Genomic DNA, 27,628 nt, shown 5'->3' on the forward strand with positions numbered 1-27,628 from the left:
TGGATTTGAGTATGAATATTTTGAAGGTCTTTCAAACTGAATTGCTGCAACCACTTCCTTTATTTTTATTAGAAAGACAGAGCTAGAGGCCTGGCGATTTTGCTGCTCATCATCTCTGGATGTGTTATTATGATGCACTATTATTTATTCATAGCACGATAGAGAACTGGAAGGCAAAAACAGTATCAACACGTGCCAGAAGACTGGGAGAAGGTAGAATGCCCATGAAAGTCAAAGATAATTTTCTCAGGGCACTTTGAACAAACTCAAGGAAGTCAGAAACAAAGAAGCCATAGGAAGGATACTACAGTAGATGAAAAGATGACTAGGGACTTTTTTTTTTTTTTTTCCCACTTCTCTCATCAAAATGTGGGGCTTAGTTTCCTTCCCCTTTTATCTGGGCTGACGAGTGACTTGATTTGATAACATTACGCCAGTCCCAGTCTAGGCCTTGAGAGGCTTGACAGCTTTCCCTTTTGCTCTCTTGGAACCCTAAGCCGCCATGTAAACTGGTTCAGCCATGCTGCTGTTGAGACGGCATGGAGACGGAGATGCTGCACTAGCCCTGAGGAGTCCTATCCATCCCAGCTGAGGCCTCCCCTTGCACATTCCAGCCGCACGGGAGATCCTGATGGTGGCAGCTGCACAACGCTCCCAATGTGAGACTAGTGGGTGAGAAACACCCAGCCCATCCCAGGCAAGAAACCGGAATCTTGAGCAAACGTTTGACTGCGCTTTTAAAACACCGAGTTTTGGCATGGTTTGCAATGCGGCATTAGAAAACTAAACAGGTACTTCAAAGAATAGAAAGGTGACATTACTTAATTTGCTTCCGGCAATTGACAGAACCATCTAAGTGGTTTACACTACCTAAGTGTGAACACTTATTTGTGGAGGTGGGTGGTGATGAAGCACTGGCTGATTCACTAGGATGTTTTTATAAGGCAGCCAATCAGTGAGAGAGGAGTCATGGGAGAGACCATCGCAGTGTGTGCTCAAAATTCAAAAGGAAGCCTGCCCTGGGTATAAGTTGATTATGAGGTGGGAAAACATGACACAGAAAACACTTCTGAATTACTTCTTGGGCTTTCTCATACATATAGATTTTTCTCAGGAGATGTTTAATTAACAAGTATAGGATTTCATCAAACTGCTAAGGAGCTAATAATGGTTAGAGAGGACCAAAGAACACTGTGGTAAGGCAGCGTGGGAAACCACTGGGTAACCATTAGATGGAAATGCATTACTGAAGGGCCAGCCCTAAGAGGGGCAATAGCTGTCACGTTGAGAGTAGGGTGGTCATCTGTCCACACAGCACTCACGGCCCCAGGTTAATCTCTGCTGTTCCATAGAGAGCTAAAAGGTAACTAAAATTTCAGATAGTGCAGTCATGAGATAGAATACCCCAAAGAGTGCTAACATCCCAAAGAATGAGAAATTGCACATAGTTCAATGTCCTAGCCTGATATGAAAGATAAACATACAGATTAATTAGCTTTGTTCTACTGAGCAGATAGCCATAGACTCTACCTCAAAACTTAGTCCCCAGGAATATTCATAAACACTCCTTCAAAGAAATTCTGAGCAGAGGCTTGTTTGAGAGAGGGTCAGGCTAGGATGGAGAATGTTTGCCAAGCTGTACGGTAAGTGGGAAAGGAGTCTTCTTGCTACTACTACATGCGGTGGTTCTCAAACTTCAGTGCGTGTAAAAATGCAGATTCTAAGACTTGTAGTTCAACATGACAGACTGAACATATATGGCTATCCCCTTTAACAAAGACTTTAAAATGAATAAACCCACAGCAACGAAGAGAAGGGGAGAGGGGCCATTTTGACAGAGAGGGGCCCTTATAAAACAAGACAGCTCAAGAGAATTTTAGAATATGGAATATGGATAAAGGCATGATAACTGATGTATCATGGCTTTGGGAGGTATATTCTAGAGCAGGGGATGGCAAACTATGGCCCACGGAGCAAATCCTGCTGCTGCATGTATTTGTAAATACAGTTTTATTGAAGTACAGCCATACTCACTTGTTCACGTGCCATCCCTGGCTGCTTTCATGATGACAGATTTAAACAGCTGTGACAGAGACCACTTGGCCCACAAAGTCTAAAATATTTACTACTTGACCCTTTACAGAAAGAATTTCCTGCTTCCTGTTCTAGTGTGCTTTTGGAAGAAAGGGAAACATGGATAAGAAGGACTCTCTATTGCTTTGCAGAATTGCAGAAACCCTTGGGATTAGGAAACATTGGATACAAGTATATAGAGGATCTGCCCTGCTACATCTGCATGCAGAACTCTCACCACCTACCCTAAGTCAGAGATGAGGGTGTCTCCAAAAAAAGGACCCTATTTAATAGACTTTCATATTCTGCCTCTGCCTAATAACCTCAGGTAAAATTTGACCAGTCTTCAAACTCCACCACAGACACAGAAGTCCCAAGCAACTTTTTCAGTGTTCCATTTTTAAATACAGATAATCCAAGATCAAAAGACATATGAGGGCTATGTTCTAGTAAAATAAGCATCCACGACAAAAGAGGATATGGATGTGGATAACAGTGGACTCTGCTTGGGAGAGACATAATGGAAAGTCCCCAAATGTCAGCTGTACAACCAGCGCAGAGAGGAGAATGAGGACAAAAGATGCCCAGAAAAAGGAGGACCCTCTAAGGACCTAATATGATGGTGCTCTGGGGAAAAAAAAGTATCATTTTAAGAAAGAGACTGCCAAAAAAAAATCAAAGTAAAACTCCACAAAGCCCTTTACAGGGAAAAAATGTATTAATGATAGACCACCGGGGTCAGTGAACAAATTTACAAAGCCATGATAATGCAAAACCTGTATGAATATTACTAAAAGTAGTTTTAAAACTCAATTGGGAGATTGGGGGAGGGCAAGTGGGGGATGAGGGAGTTAAAGCTTCATTTCTTCTGAAAGGAAGTCAATATAGGTCATGTCTAGAACTGTTAAACTGAGACAACAAGGGCAGGACAGGAGAAATTTTTATGCATTATAAATATTTCGATGTTATTATTATTTTTTTTTTTTACCATGTGCCTGTATTGCTTTGACCATTTTTAAAAGTATATAAATGCACATTCCCAGCACTATTTCAAGAAATTTGGAATCAGCAGGTCTAGGGGCACAGAAATCTGCATCTTTAAAAAGCTCCCCAAGTGATTCTGACAAAGTTAATCTTGTGTCCCTTTTAGAGAAGCTAATAAAGAGGTAGCAACCAGGAAAAGCAATAACATCAATCTGCTCAAATGGAGAAATGCCAGGAGCTAGAGAATGTCAGGGTGTTGGCTTTCCAGTTTGTTGCCATTCTACTAATAAAGTGAATAACTATTAGAAGAGGGCAAATAAAAACTAATGGGATGTGACTGACCTCATAATTCAACCCATCTATAGGAGAACCTCATGGATAGGTCAACTTTCCTTGCTCTTACATTTGTTGAAAACCATAAGCCTTGATTCAAAAATTAGCCTGGGGAGAAACATGAAACACCATGTAACGAGGGAAGCTTTTTAACGGAAGGGTGACAGATAAGTATGTTTTAGACTCTGCAGTTTCTACATAAGCCTTGTTACATCAATCTTGATTTTTAAAATAGTTTAAAGAATGTTATCAGGATCTCTGGTGTCTACAAATGATTGCTGGGATGTCGTGAATCCTTAATAATCAGAAGTCGGATGGTTTCTGGGCACTATGGTAATTTCTTCTAAGAAAGTGTCTTCTGGAATATTATAGGAACATTGGGGATTGGCTCAATTAGTTGTTAAAAAACTGGTGGGGGGCACAGTGTCCTCCATCTCTCCTGTCTCCATTGCTTCCTAGAATCAGTGCTGACTGAGAACGGACCACCCTACCCTTGTTTCTATAGTACAGGACCCTAAGTCAACTTTAGTAGAATGGATTTTTCTTTGTGTCCAAACTACTGACATCTCTTTGCCTAAACTAGAGATGATCTAGAGCTAGAAAAGTTGATTAAAATATTTTCATGATTATTTCAATGTCAAGTGACATTGCTCGCCTTTTAAATATCAATGATTTATTGTTTATATCTGTAGTGTCTATTATTTTTGTTAATTCTTGAGGTTCATTTATAGATGAAATAATTACAAAAAAGGAAATTAATTTTGTCCCTAACATGTACTTGTCTTTTAAATTTCATCCAGAAACTGGAAAGATGATTTGTTTTTGCTTCAATGGTAAGCTATTGGTCTGATTAGCATTGACTAGGCTATATTGGAAAAGTGGAATTCAGCTAATTCAAATTTCACTTTTTAATTTCTAAGTGTACGCATCCATCCATCCATCCAACCAGCCCACATTTATTGAGTAACTGCTATTTGCCTGGCACTGTTTCAGGTTCTAGGGATTTACAAGTAAAGAAAACATCAATCATAGAGTAAATTTCTATGATTAATTAGTTAAAAATTTACATGAGAAATGTTTTATATATAGGTATTCATGCATTTATATGTTTTCTGTTTGACGATATATGACTATATACTGTTCCTTGATGCTTGCCACAAGCCTGAAAAGTTCATCTTTATCAGTTATAATTATCGTCGTACTTGATACTTCACATAAACACCCACTGAAGGCAAAATATTAACCTACACTGAGATGGCATATAAATCTTTTCCTAGGTATTTCCCACTACTGTGCTTTTGCACATTGCTGTTTCTTCTTCCTCTAGCTTTCTTCACTTGTCCACCCAGCAAACGCCTATTCACCATTCAAAACTCTGTCAGACATCATCTTCTATGAGGCCTTCCCTAAGCTCTTCTCAATAGAATTGACCCCCCTTTCCTCTGTACTATTTCTGGACTTTGTACATATTTGTATTTGCATTGTTATAAATATTCACTAACATATCACTCATTATTTCTATACTGTAAGCTTCTTAAGAATAGAAACACTTGTTTCTGCATCCCAAATAATTATCAGAATGCATGGCACATACGGGTATTCACTAAATATTTGCTGAACTGAACTGAGAAGCCATTCCCTCTACTATAACTTGTGGAATGCTACAGAAATATGTTTACATTTTACTTTAAATCATATCATGATTAAAAATAAACGCAGTATTTTTGACTATTTAATAAGCAGTGGATTTCAACATTTTATTTTCTTTTCTGATGAGAGAAATTATCATCCCTAAAAAGCCTAATAAAATTATATAGTTAGAAACACACTTTAAAAAAAATTCAGTTGTGCCCTTGCCCAGCTCTCCTGACTTAGTGCCAACATCATGGTTATTACAGACTCATCCTATTCATACTGTGTTACATTTACTTGTTTATATATCCAAAGCCCCTCCTGGATGTAAACTCCTCAAGAGCCTGGCCCTTGTCATTTCCACCTTTGTAGTCCTGGTGGACAGCAATGACTGTGAAAGGAAGGAGCTTAACAAGTGTTTGCTGAATGAATAAACAGAAGAATAAATAGGAGACAGTGAATAGAATAAAATCCTAGGTCCTTCTCTTTCTATTAGGACCGTTCTGTGATTATCTTAAGTGCAGAAAATCTGCTAAATTCTAAATAAAGCTTTGACTTTGTTGTTGAGTAGGCTAACTTAGACTGTGTGAGTGTGGCAAACTAGGAAAATGAGTGAGAAGGAAAAACGCCTTATTGTGCAAACCCTTTGATTTTATTTTGTCTTTTAAGTGTACACTGAAGGAAGTCTTTTCTAGTTTTGAAACACAGAATAGTGGATTGGGCAAGAGAAAAAAATAACTGGGTTTTTTATTACGAAAAGAAATGGGTTTGTTACCTGACCAAGGAGGTGAAAGACTTATATGCTGAGAACTATAAAACATTAATAAGGGAAACCGAAGATTACTCAAAGAAATGGAAAGATATCCCATGCTCTTGGATTGGAAGGATTAATATTGTTAAAATGGCCATACTATCCAAAGCAATCTACAGATTTATTACAACCCCTATCAAATTACCCATGACATTTTTCACAGAGCTAGAACAAATAATCCTAAAATTCATATGGAACCGTAAAAGACCCAGAATTGCCAAAGCAATCCTGAAGAAAAAGTAGAAAGCAGGAGGCCTAACCCTCCCAGACTTCAGACAATACTACAAAGCTACAGTAAACAAAACAGCGTGGTACTGGCACAAAAACAGACATATGAATCAATGGAACAGAATAGAGAGTAAAGAAATAAACCCACACACCTATAGTCAATTATTCTTCAATAAAGGGGGCAAGAATATACAACGGGAAAAAGACAGTCTCTTCAGCAAGTCGTGCTGGGAAAGTTGGACAGCCACATGTAAACCAATGAAGTTAGAACACACCCTCTCACCATGCACAAAAATAAACTCAAAATGGCTTAATGACTTAAATATAAGACACGACACCATAAAACTCCTAGAAGAGATCATAGGCAAAACATCCTCTGACATAAATTGTTAGGTCAGTCTCCCAAGGCAATAGAAATAAAAACAAAAATAAACAAATGGGACCTAATTAAACTTACAAGCTTTTGCACAGCAAAGGAAACCACAAACAAAACAAAGACAACCTACAGAATGGGAGAAAATATTTGCAACCAAAGCGACTGACAAGTGTTTAATTTCATACAACTCATACAACTCAACAACAAAAAAACAAACAATCCAATCAAAAAATGAGCAGAAGACCTAAAGACATAGGTCTTTAGACATACAGATAGCCAAAGAGGCACATGAAAAGATACTCAACATTGCTAATTATTAGGGAAATGCAAATCAAAACTACAATGAGGTACCACCTCACACAGGTCAGAATGGCCATCATTAAAAACTCTACAAATAACAAATGCTGGAGAGGGTTAGGAGAAAAGGAAACCCTCCTACACTGTTGGTGGGAATGTAAGTTGGTGCAACCACTGTGGAAAACAGTATGGAGGTTCCTCAGAAAACTAAAAACAGAATCACCATATGATCCAGCAATCCCACTCCTGGGCATATATCCAGACAAAACTATAATTCAAAAAGATACATGCACCCCTCTGTTGACAGCAGCACTATTCACAATAGCCAAGACATGGAAACAACCTAAATGTCCATCGGCAGATGAATGGATAAAGAAGATGTGATACACACACACACACACACACACACACACAATGGAATACTACTCAGTTACAAAAAGGAACGAAATAATGCCATTTCCAGCAACATGGATGCAACTAGAGATCATCATACTAAGTGAAGTAAGTCGGAAAGAGAGAGACACATACCATATGATATCACTTATATGTGTAATCTAAAATATGACACAGATGAACCTATCTGTGAAACAGAATCACGGACATAGAGAACAGACTGGTGGTTGCCAAGGGGGCAGGGGGTTGGAGGAGGGATGCAATGGGAGGTGGGGGTTAGCAGATGTAAGCTTTTATGTATAGAATGGAAAAGCAGCAAGGTCCTACTGTATAACACAGAGAACTATATTCAGTATCCTATGATAAACCATAATGGAAAAGAATATAAAAAAATAATATACATATATATGTATGTATAATGGAATCACTTTGCTGTACAGCAGAAATTAACAAAGCATTATAAATCAACCATACTTCAATAAAAAATATTGATACAAGAAAAGAAGAAATGGGTTTGTTAAATAGTTCACTATAGTTCAAAAGCACTGGGGATCCTTTTCCCTCTACTAAGTTGGTATTAAATCCACAATTTCCTCGTATTCTGATTGTAGGTGATAGGATGATTTTTAATTGAGTCATTTGATGTTTTTTTGTGATTTTTGGCAACATGAAAGTGTGGCTGCTTAGTAAAAATCTCACCAGATGAACAGCAGAGTTAGACACTCTCTAACTTGCAGAAAATTATGTACACATGATTTTTATAACAGTAGCATTTGAAAAATGTGGTTAGTTAGTTTTGGAACTTTACTCAACTTTCAAGGAAATGTAACATCTATTAAATATATTATTACTCACTAGTGACTGGCAGTGACAAATATGCTCATTAGGTGACCTTGAAAAGATGTTATTTCTATAGGAACCATTTAATAAACAGTCATTTTTAAAATGAAAAATGTCAGATGAAGACCTCAATTTTATGTTGTTTCTTCATACATAAACCACTTTAAAAACCACGGAATAACAATTTGTAAATATATGGAGCATACAAATGGCATAATTTTTCCTCAAAAGTAATTCTCTAATTTCTGTATCTTCTAGGACCCATTGACTTTAGTAAGTTAACATCATAAATTATATCAATGTTGGGAAAAGTGTGAAATGGTGATATATAGTTATTACACTTTGTAATTTTCTAAGGCATTTCAAAAACAGTACTCCAAAATTCTTAAATCAGTATTTGATTATTATTTAAATAAGATCAAATTTGATTTCTTCTTTATTTTCCAGACAAGGAAAATAGTATTTATAAATTATGGGACTAATTCCAAGTCATGGACCAGGTAGGAGAATTTAAAATCAGACTTAGTTCATTACCTTTTTCTCTGTCTCTGTGCACCTTTCATATTTTATATTTTCTTGCCCTTAACAATTTGCCTCTGCATTTCCATGTTAAATGAATTTTGATTATAATTTGATAGATATCCAAGTAACTGCATATGAAAATTCATTCATAAGGACTAGAGAAAAAAACCTTATATGTTAAAACATTGTATGGGGATATATAAAGATGAATATCATTAACATTTTTTTCTATGAGATGAGCGTGCATATTTAAATATAACTAACCTGGGCAATTCAGCATGAGAATACTATAAGATTAATACAGATTTAAAAAATAACAATAGCTGAACATAAGCAAGAAAAGTATGAAATGTTAATCACACCCCTGAGAAGGGACTCCAGAAATAAATTAGAAAAGTGTCAATCTCAAGGGTGCACTGAATCCAGCAAATAGAAGGGGCAGTCAGAAAAATGAGACAAAAATGGTATTTAAAGTTGTTTCCAGAAATACTTCAATTTGATTATTATTAAATTCAGGGGAGACATAATCTGTGGTTGTCCTACAGTGAAGTGACCTTTGACCTTCAAATTAAAAACACAGAAAGAAGCTCTTCATATTTGCCTTAGGAAAAAGGTTGCAAAACAATTTTCTAAAGTATTACGGAACTTACCTGTTTCCATTTTTCCGTCCTGAGCTGCAGGCCCATCGGGAATCACGCTTTTCACCTGCAGAAACTCATCAGGCTCATCTCCACCAATGATGGTAAATCCAAACCCCATGTTGCTCTTTTTTAGTGTGGTGCTGAGAAATGTTCCCTTCAACTGGGATGCATCCCGGGTAAAGAGTGGTTTTTCTACATTGGCCGACAGAAGTTAGAAAAGAAAAAGCACAGTTAAGGCACGTTCCTACATGGGGAAAAGCCAGCCACTGAGCAGCAATCCCAGGGGTAACTGTGGGGTTAATTATAGTAAATGCAAGCAGGTGTGACTTCAGGAGCGCACCTCTAAGCACTTCCCACAAACGCAGAGCAGTCCCAAGCATGCAGGGAAAGGTGAAAGAGCTGCTTGGTTTGGAGAGAGATTTTTTTGTCATCATTGTTTTCGTTCACTAAATTCACCTTCTTGTGCTTAAAAAGGGCTGAATCAACAGGTGAAGATAAAGCAGAGCCTAAAATCATCCAGACACATCTGGATACATTTCTCTTGTTCTGAAAAAGTCCAGGTGGGAGGTATGTGTGAGTGGCCGGTGCTGCCCCCAACCTTGAAGGGATAGGACTAGAAGACCGAAATGTACTATGTTGTTTCCAAAAAAATAGGACCAGTGGAATATTAGCACCTCTTCAAATGTCTAAATTGTTTAGAATGAATGCCTGGATGTGGGACTGAGTTAGCTTTTGCTTATATTATGAGATGCTATAAAGATAACCAGATAAATCCATTTCTACTGACCTGAGAGCGTTCAGTATACTCTAAAACGTGAGCAAGACGCAAGCCAGTATCTCTAGATTTAATTATGAATGTAAAGGTAACATATTTTGTCATAATATGTTGACATGTTCAAATCATATACCTAAATAATCTGAACAGAACTGGAACCCACTCATAGAGCTTTAACTAGTAATTTGTTATTTAACATGCTTTTCCAGCTATGATCGGTAGTAAGTATATTACTACATATATTAAATGCTTGAAAAATAATAGTCATACTAGGAATTAGAATTAACATCTGCTTTAAATGTTACCACTGTCAAGTATTTTATATATTTTTTTAGTTGTTCCATTTTGGGTGATATGATTTGTTATTTAAAACAGCCAAACTGTACATGGTGACTTAGTTAAGTATTCTGTCTGCTGGTGTTCCATTTTAGGTGATGTGTAATGGACAAACTATAAAGTCATGAGTCATTCTATTGGAATTTTACTGTGTCTATTTACACATCTCATATATCTTTGTGAAGAAGACAGAGCACTTCTTTAAAATATAAATAAAAACGCACATAATCTTGTCACCTCCGTTTCCTTTATGAAAGTAAAGTTTACAATTTGGAGAGAAGTTCAACAGTGAGACCTTTACATTCATCCTTATCATGCTGTAGTGATACGGTGTGAAATCAACCGTAGGCATATCTAGACTTCCCGACTACCAGAGCCTCCTTCGTGCTTTCACGTGTGAGTGAGAGCCCACTAAGATGTGAAAAGTGCGTGCAGCATCTCATCCCCGTATGTGGCTCCAGGGTGAAGTGAGGTGCAGCAAGCAACCCAGGACATACCGATGCACCCAGGCCTCCAGGCGAGGTGGCGCCCATAGTAAGACAGGTCACTCACGCTGCGCGACCGCTCCCGGGTGGCGCGGGGGCAGGCGGGTTTGGGCCTAGGTACTGTCGATGAGTAGCTGTCTACTGTCACAAAGGAGAACAAGCCTCATTCTTGTGCTTGGTCATTTGAGGACAAACTTATGAGTCTCTATGAACCTCTGCAGTTTACGGTACCACGGTCATACCCTTTCAGCTCTACCTGGTAACGTGCTGTAAATTCCTATAAGGTGCTACCTGAGGCGTTACATTCACTCGTGAGTGCTAAATGCATGAGTTTGGAGACAGAGCAAACACCCAGCTAAAGCTAATTGAGGGGTCTGGGGAAAGCAAATCAATTATATGAAATGGTCCAAGATAAAGGCCTATCTGGAGAGCAGGCAGTTCGATACAGTCTTTCTCTCTGAAACACTGCGTGCTGACAGGTACTAACCTCGGAAACCTGGGGCCTGCAGGGGCTTTGTTCCAAGTTCTGGGTGGGGCATGTTATGCTGCTGTAGCTTCCTTTTTGCTTCCAGGACAGGGTTTTCAAACTGTGTTCTTCTATTTATGTGGCTGAAAAATAAAATTTCAAATTAGGATAACAGTGGGGCAAAGTCATTTAAGAGAACATACGAATAGCTCTATCATACGGTATTGTATTTAAGTTATGCATGATTGAGCCAAAAGAACTAGAACGTGAACTAGCTTTCTGGTCTACCGTGTTAGTTTGAGACGAGTTTGGTGCATTCAAATAAATGGCCAACAGATGAAATTTATACCAAATGGTGCTGAAGAAAAACGTATTTTTAAAGTGTTTCTAAGCTTTGTAAAGTCCCAATATCCAACCACATAAGTATAAGGTCTATTCACTGATTGCTTTACTCTTAGAGCAACTGAAGTCCACACATTTTAGAATCAGACAGACTTGGATTAAAGGACTGTGAGGAAACACTCCTAAGGATATTTAGGAGTTGTGGAATACCTGTAGGATGATTGATACTGAGATCAGTCAAAAGCAGAGTATTTACATTCTCCCTAGTGAGACAATAAACTTCTAGATATCAGACACAGAGCATCTTTAAGCAAGTGTGGATCAGCTAAACCAAGGGCTTAGAGTTTAAGAATTCCTTATAGTATTCTTACAGTGTGATGCATTGTTGTATAAAGTTTAGAGTTTCTTGTCCATGGAGAGGGTGGGAACCATAACCCTGCCTAGCAGCAGTGTCAAGTAGCTCTTTCTCTACGTATACATGCCCCACTAGAGCGGTGGCATGTACACTGATTTTGGTTCTTTGTACAAACAAAAATAGGATTATTGTATGAGAGCCTGAAGAGGAGAGAGGGCTTAGAAGAGGAATGAACAATTACTCAGTACTTAACTCTGTGCCAGGTACTATACAAATTTCCTCAGTCAAGTCTCATGGCAACAGTCTTGAATTCTAATTATCCCCATTTTAAAGGTGATGAGACTGACACACAAGAGGTCAAATGACTTGCTCTAAATCACGTGCCTAGAAGTGAAAACGCTGGGAATGGACCACATCTGCCTCCAAAATTCATCCTTTACCTTACATACCTTCTCTTTTCAATGTATGATTTCACACTGACGAGTGTACACATACTTAATGTGCACACGCAATCCTCTTATTTTAGGTCTATAAATACTCGTAAGAAAAGGAAGGAGGTAAAAGAAACAAAATCTCAACAACCAATTTTCTGTTAGTATAAGTCAGATAATTCCTGGTGAGACAGAAAAGCGATTGTCAGAAACACAATAAGACGACTGCAGTATCTAGTTACTTCCTCATGAGGTCGGGGCAGGGGAGCTGCTGCCACACAGGCTCTGGAGTCACCTAGTCCTGGATTCAAAATCCAGCTCTGCCCCTTGATTTGCTGTGTGACCTTGCACAAGTTATTGAGTCTGAACCTCAGTGTCTGCATCTCTAAGATGGGCACAGTATTGGCTTCCTCCTGGGCAGTTGTGAGGATTCAATGTAATAATGAGTATTGGTCCAGGGTTTCAAGCATAGACATGCTCAGTAACTAGCAGCAGCTGTTATCATCATGGCCAACACCATCATCATCTTATCATCACTGACACTGTCCTCATTTTGAGTCGAGAGAGGAGGCTTTACCGGGGGGAGGGTCTTTAAAAGCACCAGAACCTCTCGCTGATATTGCCGCTGGTATAGGTTAGGATGCTATTTAGGAAAGGGGTGCTTATAACGTTCTTTGGTAATGGTACTCACTGGTACGGGGTTCAAAGTAAATGTGTCTTACATAAGATTATTTTCCACTGGAAGTAAAATCTGCTGTACTGCTCTAGTCACCAAGGAGTCACCATGATCTGTGGTGTGTGGTGAACTACAGTATGAGCTTTCAAAGCTTCCTTAACTCCATAAACTCTGACAGCACCACCCTATTTCAGGAGGGGCAGATTCGAAGCCCCTCTTCCCTGTTCTCCATTGTCTCTTACTAAACTCCTTTGAAATCTTCCTATTACCTAAAGAAACATTCTTCCTGACTCCACCCTTACTCATCTCCACATCTTCTCCTTTGGCTGCATCACCACATGCACCTTTTGCTTTGGATACACTTGGAGCCACTCAAATCAGCAACACCCTATCAAGCCCCTTCTCTTTTCCCGTGAGACTGAGAGCATTAGTGGGGTAGCAGCTGAAGCAAGACAGCCTGAGTTTGAGGTGGCATCTTAGGCAAATCACTAAATTCTCTGAGCATCAATATCCCCATCTGTAAAATAGGGACATTAATATCTACTTCTTGGAGTTGCTGTGAAGATAAGAGAAATAATGTTTGCAAAGTACAGATATACAGGGAGGACCCCGCATTTGTAAGGTATAGTTGTTCTTTATTTTCAAAGTATAGTTATACTCTATTACTATTATTTATAAGTGCTGTTGCTGTTACTGTCATTACTATTACACTGTTTTTTCCATCTGTTCCATAACTCCTTCTCCAACCCCACCCAGCAACATTCTCTGCCTGTGTTGTGCTCCTCCCCTTGGCTGTCATAAAACCTTCAACAGACCTCTGTCATCACAGTTTATTTATTTTCTTACACCCTGCCTCGTAGTCAAGAGAATCTGAGGCCCTTTTAAAGAACAACAACAAAGAAAAGTAAACAAAATCCAGGGTGAAGTTAGTTGAGTCTAGGTGGAAGATCAACAGACAAAATTAATAATATAGGATCCTATTTGTTTACTAGAGTTATGTTGCAAATTAGCTTTGAGCTTTCAAGCTGCTAATTCAGCAAGCAAGAGAAACCAGTTATATTCTTCACAGTATTTAAGATAAACTCAAGACAGTCGTTCTGAAGGACATAGTATTCCTGTTACTGACTCTCTTGAGATCATTCTTTCCAGGTCTTGGATAAAGGTGTTTCTGTGATGTAGTATACAACATCCTAAATGATAATGACACGATAATGAATTTAGTAACCTTATCATACTGTGTTTTAATAACTGATTTTCATGTTTATTTCCTTCTCTAGACTGTGCACACCTGTATACAGGGTCCATGTGTTATTCAATTTTGTATACTAAGCACTGGACATAGTGAGAGATAATTTTTTTTTTGTTAAATGATGAATATGTGTTTTAAAACTTTTGTCTGCAAATATATGTTACTAATTTTGAGAAATCAGAAACAGTTCTGAGGTGTACCGAAGTATCAGCTTTCTTCATTTCCTATCTGCTCTGTTTCTGTTTTTCTAGGTCGTTGTTCATCATATGCATAACTTTATTCTTAGAAAATACATTACAAGAACTTTCTGGGGTAGATTTACTATACAGTTGGGTTCCTCCAACTTGCTACCTGCATATAATTACTTCCTTAGAAAAGTCATAGCCACTTGCTTTATGGAAACCATGTTGACAAGATTCCATTCACCATCAAAGTGAAGTTCTACATTTCACAGAGAATGAAAATACCAATGAACTCGTCTGGTATGACTTGTACCTGACAAAGAGTGGAAGCTGGGATGGCTTTAGTGTCCTGAGCTAATTGCTACAGAACATTTGCATTGTCACAAATAAAGTCATTCATTTAGAATTTAAAATGCTCCCAAGCTTTAAAAGAGCTATTACAAAGAAATATGATTGTTGCTGAACAGAGAAGCCTTGTCTTCCTTGTGCTTCCAATAAGAATAGTTTGAAGTCCTTTTAGCAAGGATTTGGGGGACTTACAATGTGTAAAAGGACGTGAATGACAAATGTCGTCCTCCCCCTCATTGTTTAGGCTCTGTGAGAGAATTATTAGCTAGTTCATCCAGCTCTGTACTGAACAGGAGCCTGGGAAGCTACCAAGAGTTCTTATTCTTTAGTTCAATCTAGTTGATTATCATATTTTAGTAATAGATTTTTAGGTGTTAAGAGCTAAGGGTGTAAGAGACATATTCTGAGGAGGGTAGATCCCAACAACCCCATTTCCTTTTACAAAAAGGAAATACTGATATGAGATCCTTCCATGTGGGAATGGCAAAGGGAACAGGATATTCAAGGATGACATTCCATCACCTTCTCTCTTTGCCAGTACAGTCACTCATTTGTAGCTTAACTCCTACCTCCCCTTTTCATTATGGAATGGAATGGAAACTTAAGATAAGTTCGTATGTGGCAGTATTCTGTAGCTCTGGATGAACCTGAAGAACTTAAAAAGCAAACAAAAACAGAGAGGACTCAGGCCCCCCCCAACTCAACTGAGCCACAACCTCCAAATGGGGTAGGAGCATTGACATTTTTAAAAAAAAAGCTTCCCAGATAACTCTGTAGTGCAGCGAGGGTTGCAATCCCCTAAGTTAGAAGCTGAGAAGGTGTGAGAAGGTAGTTGAATAAGGACTTTCTTGCCTTATTCAACTGGAAGTCTCTTTTTCTGTGTAGGGCCCTGGGGAATACTAGGAAATGCTCTTTTGCTCTAGAAGAGAGGACACGTGCCAACAAAAGGGTGAGACGTGCAACAGAGGGAAGGAAATCTTTGCAGCTGATGGATGATATGCTGCCAAAGGTAGTCCCAGCTCAAAGTCCTGTGTGACTGCCACCTCCTTCACCGTGGGGAAGCAATGGAAGAAACGGGGAAAGTCGTACATCCCGAGCCCATCAGTACACAAAGGACAGGTCTGCTGGGTGATGAAGGCCATCATCTGACCCTCACTACCAGCGCTCCCTCCATACTCCAGCCTGTTAACTCTCCACCAGGCTTCTCCTGGGTTTTTGGAGAGGGGCACTTTTAGTGCATAGTCACAAATGACACCTTTTGTACCCACTGGTCACTAACACATCGTCTTGACTTCAGCTGACAGATTAGAAATGGATCTTTGGCTCAATGTGAGAGACAAAGACAGCAACTTTCAAGTGGAGATTGCACCACGAGTAAAATATTTCCAAGATGATCAAGGTGGCTACACTAATTACTCCAATGCATGAGGTAGCCAGTGCTCAATAAATATTTGTTGAATAAATGCCTGGAGGGAGACAGGCGTGCATGAAAGGTCATAGATCTTGCTGTTTTCCAGTTTAACTCTCCCATAAAATACATGTCGTGACAGAACTTATGGTGAAGCTTAGGGCCAACTTATGTGCTATAACCAATCTGCATTTGGGTAATGATCCACGGAATCTTTCAAAACAGAGAATCTTTCAAGACTTTCTCGTGATAGTGAAAAAGCCATCCCACTTCGGTGATGAAAGATTTGGATCTGCTGTCTGTGTTACAACAGAAATGTGCTCAAATGGCAAAGCACTACATTAGGGACAAAACATGGGAGTGCCAGGAGGCAGCTACTCAGCACTGGGTGTGGGAAGGTTGGCTTGGGGTTTGGGGTTGCAGCTCAGTATGTCATCCCTTCTATGCAAACCTGCTCCTTTTGGGGCTTCCCAAAATCTATTTTACTGGGAGCATATATTTTTTTAAAGAGAGAATAATTCCTGAATGGAATCACAGTATGAATTTCCAGGTTGCTTGGAATTCCATAGGTTTTGCTTGACCCTAATTCTGACTCCCATACTCCTGGATGGTCAGGAAAGTGTATGTATGTTGCTTCCTCACATCCGAACCCCTAAACTGTAGCTACACTGGTAGCCAAACACACACACTGCCCCCTCCCTGTCTGTATTTTTATTCATTTAAATACAAGCTTTGAGAAGACACCATAAAGTTTTCTCTACTATCCAGTTGAGACAGATGGAATAAAAACTTCCTCTTGCTTCAGAAACTAAGAGAAGATAATAACTCTACAGGGATCTTCTGGGGCCAACCCTCTCGATAGAAGGCAGGACACTGTGTTAAGAGCTTGGTCACTGCAGTCACATTGCTGGCATTCACATCCAAGCCCCACCACATCTTAGGCATATGATCTTTCACACATTATTTACCCTCCCTGTGCTTCAGAATTTTTCATCTATAAAGCTGGGATAAAAGTAAGACCACCTCATAAAGTTGTTGTGCATATTAAATAAATTAAAATGAGTAAATCACTTAAGACCAGTGCCTGGATGTAAGTACTCAATAAATGCTACTGTGACTCATCAGATATTTCTCAAATAGTCTTTGCTAGGCACTTTGGTAGTGGGTGCAGGTAGGGGCAAAGATCAATCAGACACACAGTCTAGCAGGGGAGATAAAACAAATAAAAAAAACTATAAAATAGGCTTTCCATACTATGATGTATGCCTTACAGTGCTTTGAAAATCTAGAAATTTTAGAAGTACTAGATTAAAGACTAATGTTTTAAATATACTTTATTTTTTAAAAAATGAGCTTTGGATAAATGGAAGAATTAAATCTATTTTACTTGGAGCGTTTTCTAAAAACAGACTAATTGAATCCTGCCTCTTGAAAGATTTCTTCCCAATTCTAACACTTAAGTGATCATTTTCTTTCTATAAATGTCCATTCATTATTCCCTACTGTACCTGGGGGAAATGTGAATTTGCTTTATGAATGTGGGTGGGAAGACTGAGTCACGTGTTACCTTCTCTTGCTCTTTCTGGACATGAGGGTGTCTGATCTGGGGACATAGTGTCCAGGTGGGAGGTGGAATCATGGCCAACTGAGAAGAGTATTTTTATATTCGTGCTGACACTCTCACAGCTAAGGAGTCTGTCCTCCATTCCCCACCAGGCAGAGTTTCCCAAATGTGGATATATTTTCAGATAGGTGAGCTCTCTTCCCTTCCCTAGTAGTAGTGGCAATTTATTCAGTTGGCATTGATTTGTAATGTGTATTTTATGTGTATCTTATGTATAAGGGGGATTCATTGCTTAGCCATTACTGTTTACCAATTACTTGGAAAACTTGATATTTTACTCTCAGCAGAAATGACACTGTGCACTGTCAATCATGCCGTGAAGCCCCCAGGACCTGCAAGATACATAGACTCATTTTTTAAAATTTCAGAGCCAGTAGGCATGCATGTAAAAATGTTTTTTATCCATCCCTTCCCATTCCCATAAAACACCTCTCTTAAATTTTATTGTGGGGTGCAGGAGGAGGTTATTGCTATCAAAGGTAACAAGAGATTGAGCAAAAGTAATGAGTTATAAACTTGGAGAATAGAGTTTAGCTAGAAGGAGACTAAAAGACTACACTATTTCAACATCTTTCAGTATTAAGAGACAAGACTACATCAATTCTCCTCCACTGCTGTCTGCCAACCCTGACTCACTGGCTTTAGTCCTTTAAGTCTCATGTACACTTTCATGAATGTATCAGTGTGCTAGGCACTGGGAACACGAAAATGAATACAACACAACCCCTTCGCCAAGGGGGCCCATACTCCAACGGGACAGGCACACAAGTTGGATGACGAACCACCCCAGGTTTGTCTAAGACTAAAGCGTTTCCCAGGGTGTGGGACTTCCTTTCCTAAAACCTGGACTGTCCTGGGTAAATTGGGCTGAGTTGGTCACTTTATAAGCGGTCAGAAAATTTGTATGCACAAAGTGGGGACTCCAAAGAAGAAAAGACAACTTAGTCTGATGGTTCAGGGATGCTTCACAAAGGAAGTGACACTTAAGCAGATTCTAAGAGGATAGATGTATTTTGCCAGATGGAGAAGGAGGCATTTTAGGAGGAGAACAGTGGATTCAAAGGTGTTTGGGAATATCCATCCTGCTTAGCCAGAGTATGGGGCTCGTGAATACATACATGTGTATGTTTGCATGTGGGTGGTACCATGAGAGCAGCAGGCACGGGGGAGAGGATGAACTTCAAGACGGGGAGGATACTTCCAAGCCATGGGATGAGGTTTGGTTTTGTTTCAAGTTTCCCTCCTTCCATTATGGCTTTAGTCTAATGGCTGGCCATAACTTGGAAAGTCTCCATCCTGGAGGATGTGCCTTATTCCTGAACTTGGAGGGATTACAGAATGAGTTTTGCCATATTAACCACACAGGAAAAGTTGCAGTGCTCCCTAGAATTCTCAGACATTTCAGCATCATTTAGTCGTTACCTCCAATGTACTGGTTATTGTACTTACCCGGTGTTATGAGGATGGACAAGATGCTCTCTGACTGTGAAGAATCACATTACCCAGGGAACTAGACCTTACAATGTGCTGGGAAGGGTGAGAATAATCTGACTTGTAATATACTGTATGTTGAACTGGATTGCAATTTATTAATAACTTAGGTATGAGTTGTTAAAATGTGAAGTCACAATATAGCCTAAGTCTACTGAACTCCAAAAAATATGATTCAGTATCAAAAACCTGTGCATACACATCACTCATATATAATGTTAGACATACACAGCCATGGGTACAGGAATACTTTGGGCCTGACATCAAGGTGAGTCAGAGAATTACCAAGGACACTCAGAACAGTGAGGAATCACGAAGGTGACATCACTAATGTCTAGGATATCCAGGAAGGAGGGAGTCAGGGAAAGAGTGCCAGTGAGGGGATATGGACACGATTGGGAACAAGACTGTGAGATTTTGAAAGTCAACACGACAGGAAGATAATTCCAACTTTATATAATAGCAAACCTCCCCAGGTTTCCAAGTCTAACGTTCAGAGTGAGAAAAAGATTAAAAAAATATTATTCTTGACTACTGAGTCTCTAACACTGTTAAGACCAGAGAAAAATAAAACACATAGCTATTCCTTTCATATGTTAGAAGGTAATGCAGGAAGAATCAGAAAACAAAGTGAGATTAAAAGTACTTTTGATGAGTCTTAGGGAGAAAAAGATCTTTTGCCGGATACCTAGAATCTGCAGAGAAGATCTGAGTAATCTGTGACTACTTCAGCCAGGTGATTCTCAATTATCAGTGTTATTTGTGAAACTGGAAACTTTCACAGCATTGAAAATTACATGCTGGTTTTTGGAAGATAAAACTGTGAAAATATAGCACATTATTTTGATTATTAAATGATTTTTTTTAAAGAACCCAATGATTATGTGCATAGAAACAGGGGCTGAATATGTTTTATAAGAAAACACATATGTGTGTGTATGTTTTGCATATTGTAAAAAGTGAGCAATGAAATGATAATGAGAATATGGGTGGGGAGCCAGGAGACCGGCTCTGGGTGACCTGGTTTTCAAACTAGAAGAGTCTCCTCCAAGGGTTGCCTTTTAGCCTCACTTAGGGCTAATCCTAACTCTACTTTTCTTGAACTCTGCCCTTACCAACTCTGGAAATTGAACATGGGCCACTGTCTCTGGCAATCATGATAATGATAATAAGATTCTGCACTAATATTTATGAGTAAGATTAGAGTTGTATGTGAGTGAGAATGGGGGTAGTCAATAATAACAACTACGTATGTCTTGTCTCAAACCTTGAAAAGGACAGGTTAGGTCCTGCTGAAGTCCAGTGATACGATAAGAAATGAAAACATGGTACTTACTCAATTACTTACAGAAATTCCTTATGTGGTAACAAGGGGGAACCTCGAGTGCAGGTAAGACCCTCCCCTTAACGCTCACATAAGAGTTACCTGTAAATGGTGGATTAGGCCGTGAGCAGTAACATAGGTGAGGGGAGCCACCTGCACTCTGGTTTCCTCAATCTCACATGGACCTCTTGGGCTTCACCAGAGTGAAAGCCACTTACAATGAGTCTCAGTTATCATTCTCTGTTATTTTTAAGATCAAACCAGCGTTTGAAGTTTAAACCACATTCGAAGATTAAGTCTACCTCTCACTACCTTTGTAAAGTTCCCCTAATATCTCTGAACTGCAATGGCCTCACCTGTAAATATCCTATTCACCTCACAGGACTGTTTTGAAGAGAAATATGTGAAAGTGTTTAAAGATCAAGCACTGTATAGATTTTAGTATTATCTTGTTGTACTGAGAGTATGGGAGTCAAGTGTAACTTAAATATGGACAGCATCAGGTCTCTTAATTCCTGTCCTGGGCTGCAACTCTATTTCTACCGCCTACGAGCTTGATGGCCTGGCTTCTTTAAGTTTCTCTGTCTGTAAAACATGAATAATAGTATCTAACATACAGTGTTGTGGTAATGACTAAATGAATTATGTAAAATGCTTAATACATACCAAGTGCTTAGTAGATGGTAGCTATTAATATGACTTTTCTGGGTTGACTGATAGCTATTAACTATTTACATATTAAGTCAATGTCCCCAACTAACTTACTAAGTAATATAAGAGAAAAAAGAAAGATAATAATTCCTATCATTTTATCTATCTGAAAATATATTCATATGTTTTTTGATGCCCAATTAAAACTGGAGAAAGTGAAGGAAGAATAAAATGAGGGGACTTTGTCAACCTCTGTATATGAATGTTGTGCTTAATGGAAATTTGAACTAAGCTCTTTTCATTATGACAGACTCAATAAATGGTATTTAATAAGCTTTCAGAAACCACACACCTAATGGTGAGGAGTTTCTTCTGGACTACATTAATGCAAAATTAATTTTATTGGTTTATCAAACCAAATAGTCTCTTTTTGCCTATAGTAGATCCAGTTAAGCTCAGCCACAGAATATAATTTTTTTCTTGATAATTTAAAAGTTCATCTTACTTAGCTAGATTGAACATATGAAATTTGATAATAAAAAATGTGTGATCCGTCCATTTTTGTTACACAATTAGCTGTCTATTATAACATAATTTCATCTACAGTCATCTGTTAAACACTAGTAATAAATAATGTTTAACAATGTCATCTTGTACTGTAAAAAAAGGAAAACAATATCCTTTCAAATGTATTCAGCTTTGACAGCGGTGAGACAAATATAGTTCTTACCTGACTTTTTGTTTATAACCTTATCTTTATCTTTCTGAATTTTTATTTAATGATAATCAGTCTCATATCTGGATATCAAATACACTTATATTTGTTGTCAGAGCTTTGTAAGGGGATTCTATTATAATAATCTACCATTTTTGGAAGTCTTCTTTCTTCAACACTCACATGATGGGATTGTTAAAATCATTAAAATAAAATAAAAGAATGGTAATATATGTTATTGTCTAGCCAAATAACAAGTAGAAATGGAAAGAAAATGCTTTTACATTTTAAGTCCTCTTTGATCAGCATGCATAATGAGAAAATAACGAGGCTTATTTAACACAGGAAAATGGCTGCCGGAGCCTAAACCAAGATGGCGGACTAGAAGGACACGCTCTCACTCCCTCTTGTAAGAACACCAGAATCACAACTAGCTGCTGGACAATCATCGACAGGAAGACACTGGAACTCACCAAAAAAGATACCACACATCCAAAAACAAAGGAGAAGCCACAATGAGACAATAGGAGGGGTGCAATCACAGCAAAATCTAATCCCATAACTGCTGGTTGGGTGACTCACAGACTGGAGAACATTTATACCACAGAAGTCCACACACGGGAGTGAAGGTTCTGAGCCCCACATCACGCTTCCCAACCTGTGGGTCCAGCAACAGGAGGAGGAATTCCTAGAGAATCAGACTTTGAAGCCTAGTGGGAACTGATTGCAGAACTTCAACAGGACTGGGAGAAACAGAGACTCCACTCTTGGAGGGCACACACAAAGTAGTGTGTGCATCGGGACCCAGGGGAAGGAGCAGTGACCCCAGGGGAGACTGAAGCAGACCTACCTGCTAGTGTTGGAGGGTCTCCTGCAGAGGCGGGGGGTGGCTGTGGCTCACCATGGGGACAAGCACACTGGCAGCAGAAGTTCTTGGAAGCACTCCTTGGTGTGAGCCCTCCCAAAGTCCGCCATTAGCCCCACAAAAGAGCCCAGGTAGGCTCCAGTGTTGGGTCGCCTCAGGCCAAACAACCAACTGGGAGGGAACCCAGCCCCACCAATCAGCAGTCAAGTGGATTAAAGTTTTACTGAGCTCTGCCCACCAGAGCAACAGTCAGCTCTACCCACAACCAGCCCCTCCTATTAGGAAACCTGCACAATACTCTTAGATTGCCTCATCCACCAGAGGGCAGACAGCAGAAGCAAGAAGAACTACAATTCTGCAGCCTGTGGAAGAAAAACAACATTCACAGAAAGATAGACAAGATGAAAAGGCAGAGGGCTATGTACCAGATGAAGGAACAGGATAAAACCCCAGAAAAACAACTAAATGAAGTGGACATAGGCAAACTTCCAGAAAAAGAATTCAGAATAATGATAGGGAAGATGATCCATTACCTCGGAAAAAGAATGGAGTCAAAGATCGGGAAGATGCAAGAAATGTTTAACAAAGACCTAGAAGAATTAAAGGACAAACAAACAGAGATGAACAATACAATAACTGAAATGAACACTACACTAGACAGAATCAATAGCAGAATAAGTGAGGCAGAAGAACAGATAAGTGACCTGGAAGACCTAATGGTGGAATTCACTGCTGCAGAACAGAATAAAGAAAAATGAATGAAAAGAAATGAAGACAGCCTAAGAGGTCTCTGGGACAACATTGAACACAACAACATTCACATTATGAAGGAGAAGAGAGAGAGAAAGGACCCGAGAAAATATTTGAAGAGATCAGAGACGAAAACTTCCCTAACATGGGAAAGGAAATAGCCACCCAAGTCCAGGAAGTGCAGAGAGTCCCATACAGGATAAACCCAAGGAGAAACACACCGAGACACATAGTAATCAAAATGGCAAAAATTAAAGACAAAGAAAAATTATTGAAAGCAGCAAGGGAAAAACGACAAAAAACATACAAGGGAATTCCCATAAGGTTAAGAGCTGATTTCTCAGGAGAAACTCTACAAGCCAGAAGGGAGGGGCATGATATACTTAAAGTGATGAAAGGGAAAGGGAAGAACCTACAACCAAGATTAGTCTACCCTGCAAGGATCTCATTCAGATTCGATAGAGAAATCAAAAGCTTTACAGACAAGCAAAAGCTAAGAGAATTCAGCACCACCAAACCAGTTCTACAACAAATGCTAAAGGAACTTCTCGAAGTGGGAAACACAAGAGAAGCAAAGAACCTACAAAAACAAACTCAAAACAATTAAGAAAATGGTCATAGGAACATACATATCGATAATTACCTTAAACATGAATGGATTAAATGCTCCAACCAAAAGACACAGGCTTGCTGAATGGATACAAAAACAAGACCCATATATGTGCTGTCTACAAGAGACCCACTTCAGACCTAGGGACACATACAGACTGAAAGTGAGGGGATGGAAAAAGATATTCCATGCAAATGGAAATCAAAAGAAAGCTGGAGTAGCTATACTCATACCAGATAAAATAGACTTTAAAATAAAGAATGTTACAAGAGACAAGCAAGGACACTACATAATGATCGAAGGATCAATCCAAGAAGAAGATATAACAATTATAAATATATATGCACCCAACATAGGAGAACCTCAATACATAAGGCAACTGCTAACAGCTGCAAAAGAGGAAATTGACAGTAACAAATAATAGTGGGGAACTTTAACATCTCACTCACACCAATGGACAGATCATCCAAAATGAAAATAAATAAAGAAACAGAAGCTTTAAATGACACAACAGACCAGATAGATTTAATTGATATTTATAGGACATTCTATCCAAGAAGAGCAGATTACACTTTCTTCTCAAGTGCGCATGGAACATTCTCCAGGATAGATCACATCTTGGGTCACAAATCAAGCCTCAGTACATTTAAGAAAATTGAAATCATATCAAGCATCTTTTCTGACCACAACGCAATGAGATTAGAAATGAATTACAGGGAAAAAAACATAAAAAAACACAAACACATGGAGGCTAAACACTACGTTACTAAATAACCAAGAGATCACTGAAGAAATCAAAGAGGAAATCAAAAAATACCTAGAGACAAATGACAATGAAAACACGACAAACCAAAACCTATGGGATGCAGCAAAAGCAGTTCTAAGAGGGAAGTTTATAGCTATACAAGCCTACCTCAAGAAACAAGAAAAATCTCAAATAAACAATCTAACCTTACACCTAAAGGAACTAGAGAATGAAGAACAAACAAAACCCAAAGTTAGCAGAAGGAAAGAAATCATAAAGATCAGAGCAGAAATAAATGAAATACAAACAAAGAAAACAATAGCAAAGATCAATAAAAGTAAAAGCTGGTTCTTTGAGGAGATAAACAAAATTGATAAACCATTAGCCAGACTCATCAAGAAAAAGAGGGAGAGGACTGAAATCCATAAAGTTAGAAATGAAAAAGGAGAAGTTACAACAGACACAGCAGAAATACAAAGCATCCTAAGAGACTGCTACAAGCAACTCAATACCAATAAAATAGACATCCTGGAAGAAATGGACACATTCTTAGAAAGCTATAACCATCCAAGACTGAACCAGGAAGAAATAGAAAATATGAACAGACCAATCACAAGGAATGAAATAGAAACTGTGATTAAAAATCTTCCAACAAAAAAAAAGTCCAGGACCAGATGGCTTCGCAGGTAAATACTATCAAACATTTAGAGAAGAGCTAACACTTAACCTTCTCAAAGTCTTCCAAAAAACTGCAGAGGAAGGAACACTCCCTAACTCATTCTATGAGGCCACCATCACCCTGATAACAAAACCAGACAAAGATACTACAAAAAAAGAAAATTATAGACCAATATCACTGATGAATATAGATGTAAAAATCCTCAACAAGATACTAGGAAACAGAATCCAACAACACATTAAAAGGATCATACACTATGATCAAGTGGGATTTATCCCAGGGATGCAAGGATTCTTCAATATACACAAATCAATCAATGTGATACACCATATTAACAAATTGAAGAATAAAAACCATATGATCATCTCAATAGATGCAGAAAAAGCTTCTGACAAAATTCAACAGCCATTTATGATAAAAAACTCTCCAGAAAGTGGGCATAGAGGGAACCTACCTCAACATAATAAAGGCCATATACAACAAACCCACAGCAAACATCATTCTCAATGGGGAAAAACTGAAAGCATTTCCTCTAAGATCAGGAACAAGACAAGGATGTCCACTCTCACCACTATTATTCTACATAGTTTTGGAAGTCCTAGCCACGGCAATCAGAGAAGAAAAATAAATAAAAGGAATACAAATTGGAAAAGAAGAAATAAAACTGTCACTGTTTGCAGATGACCTGATACGATACATAGAGAGTCCTAAAGATGCCATCAGAAAACTACTAGAGGTAATGAATGAATTTGGTAAAGTTGCAGGATACAAACTTATGCACAGAAATCTCTTGCATTCCTATACACTAATGATGAAAAATCTGAAAGAGAAATTAAGGAAACACTCCCATTTACCATGGCAACAAAAAGAATAAAATATCTAGGAATAAACCCACCTAGGGAGACAAAAGACCTGCATGCAGAAAACTATACGACACTGATGAAAGAAATTAAAAATGATACGAACAGATAGAGAGATATACCATGTTCTTGGATTGGAACAATCAATATTGTGAAAATGACTATACTATCCAAAGCAATCTACAGATTCAATGCAATCCCTATCAAATTACCAATGACATTTTTTATGGAACTAGAATAAAAAATCTTAAAATTTGTATGGAGACAAAAAAGACCCCTAATAGCCAAAGCAGTCTTGAGGGAAAAAAAACTGAGCTGGAGGAATCAGACTCCCTGGCTTCAGACTATACTACAAAGCTACAGTAATCAAGACAATATGGCACTGGCACAAAAACAGAAACATAGATCAATGGAACAAGATAGAAAGCCCAGAGGTAAACCCACACACCTATGGTCAACTAATTTATGACAAAGAAGGCAAGGATATACAATGGAGAAAAGACAGTCTCTTCAACAAGTGGTGCTGGGAAAACTGGAGAGCTACATGTAAAAGAATGATATTAGAACACTCCTTAACATCATACACAAAAATAAACTCAAAATGTATTCGAGACCTCAATGTAAGACCGGACACTATAAAATTCTTAGAGGAAAACATAGGAAGAACACTCTTTGACATAAATCACAGCAAGATCTTTTTTGATCCACCTTCTAGAGTAATGGAAAAAAAAACAAAAAAATAAACAAATAGGACCTAATGAAACTTAAAAGCTTTTGCACAGCAAAGGAAATCATAAACAAGACAAAAAGACAACCCTCAGAATGGGAGAAAATGTTTGCAAACAAATCAACGGACAAAGGATTAATCTCCAAAATATATAAACAGCTCATGCAGCTCAATATTAAGGAAACAAACAACCCAATCCAAAAATGGGCAGAAGACGTAAATAGACATTTCTCCAAAGAAGACATACAGATGGCCATGAAGCACATGAAAAGCTGCTCAACATCACTAATTATTAGAGAAATACAAATCAAACCTACAATGAGGTATCACCTCACACCAGTTAGAATGGGCATCATCAGAAAATCTACAAACAACAAATGCTGGGGAGGGTGTGGAGAAAAGGG

At 38.6% G+C, this 27,628-nt stretch overlaps 1 protein-coding gene across 3 annotated transcripts in view; it reads right to left on the minus strand.

The window, feature by feature from the left end:
- MAGI2 (membrane associated guanylate kinase, WW and PDZ domain containing 2) overlaps positions 1–27,628 on the minus strand; it is a gene marked incomplete at its 3' end in the record, with an annotated part of 1,335,869 nt that overhangs the window by 304,702 nt on the left and 1,003,539 nt on the right. For all 3 annotated transcript variants that reach the window (XM_082846749.1, XM_082846748.1, XM_082846750.1), the window contains exons 8-9: positions 11,214–11,335; positions 9,140–9,322 (exon numbers count right to left, since the gene is read on the minus strand). In XM_082846749.1, the coding sequence (XP_082702875.1) occupies positions 9,140–9,322; positions 11,214–11,335 (305 nt within the window). The remainder of the gene's footprint in view (positions 1–9,139; positions 9,323–11,213; positions 11,336–27,628) is intronic.

Source organism: Leucopleurus acutus (assembly GCF_964270905.1).
Source record: "Leucopleurus acutus genome assembly, chromosome: 9".
In the NCBI taxonomy this organism is placed as follows: domain Eukaryota; kingdom Metazoa; phylum Chordata; class Mammalia; order Artiodactyla; family Delphinidae; genus Leucopleurus; species Leucopleurus acutus.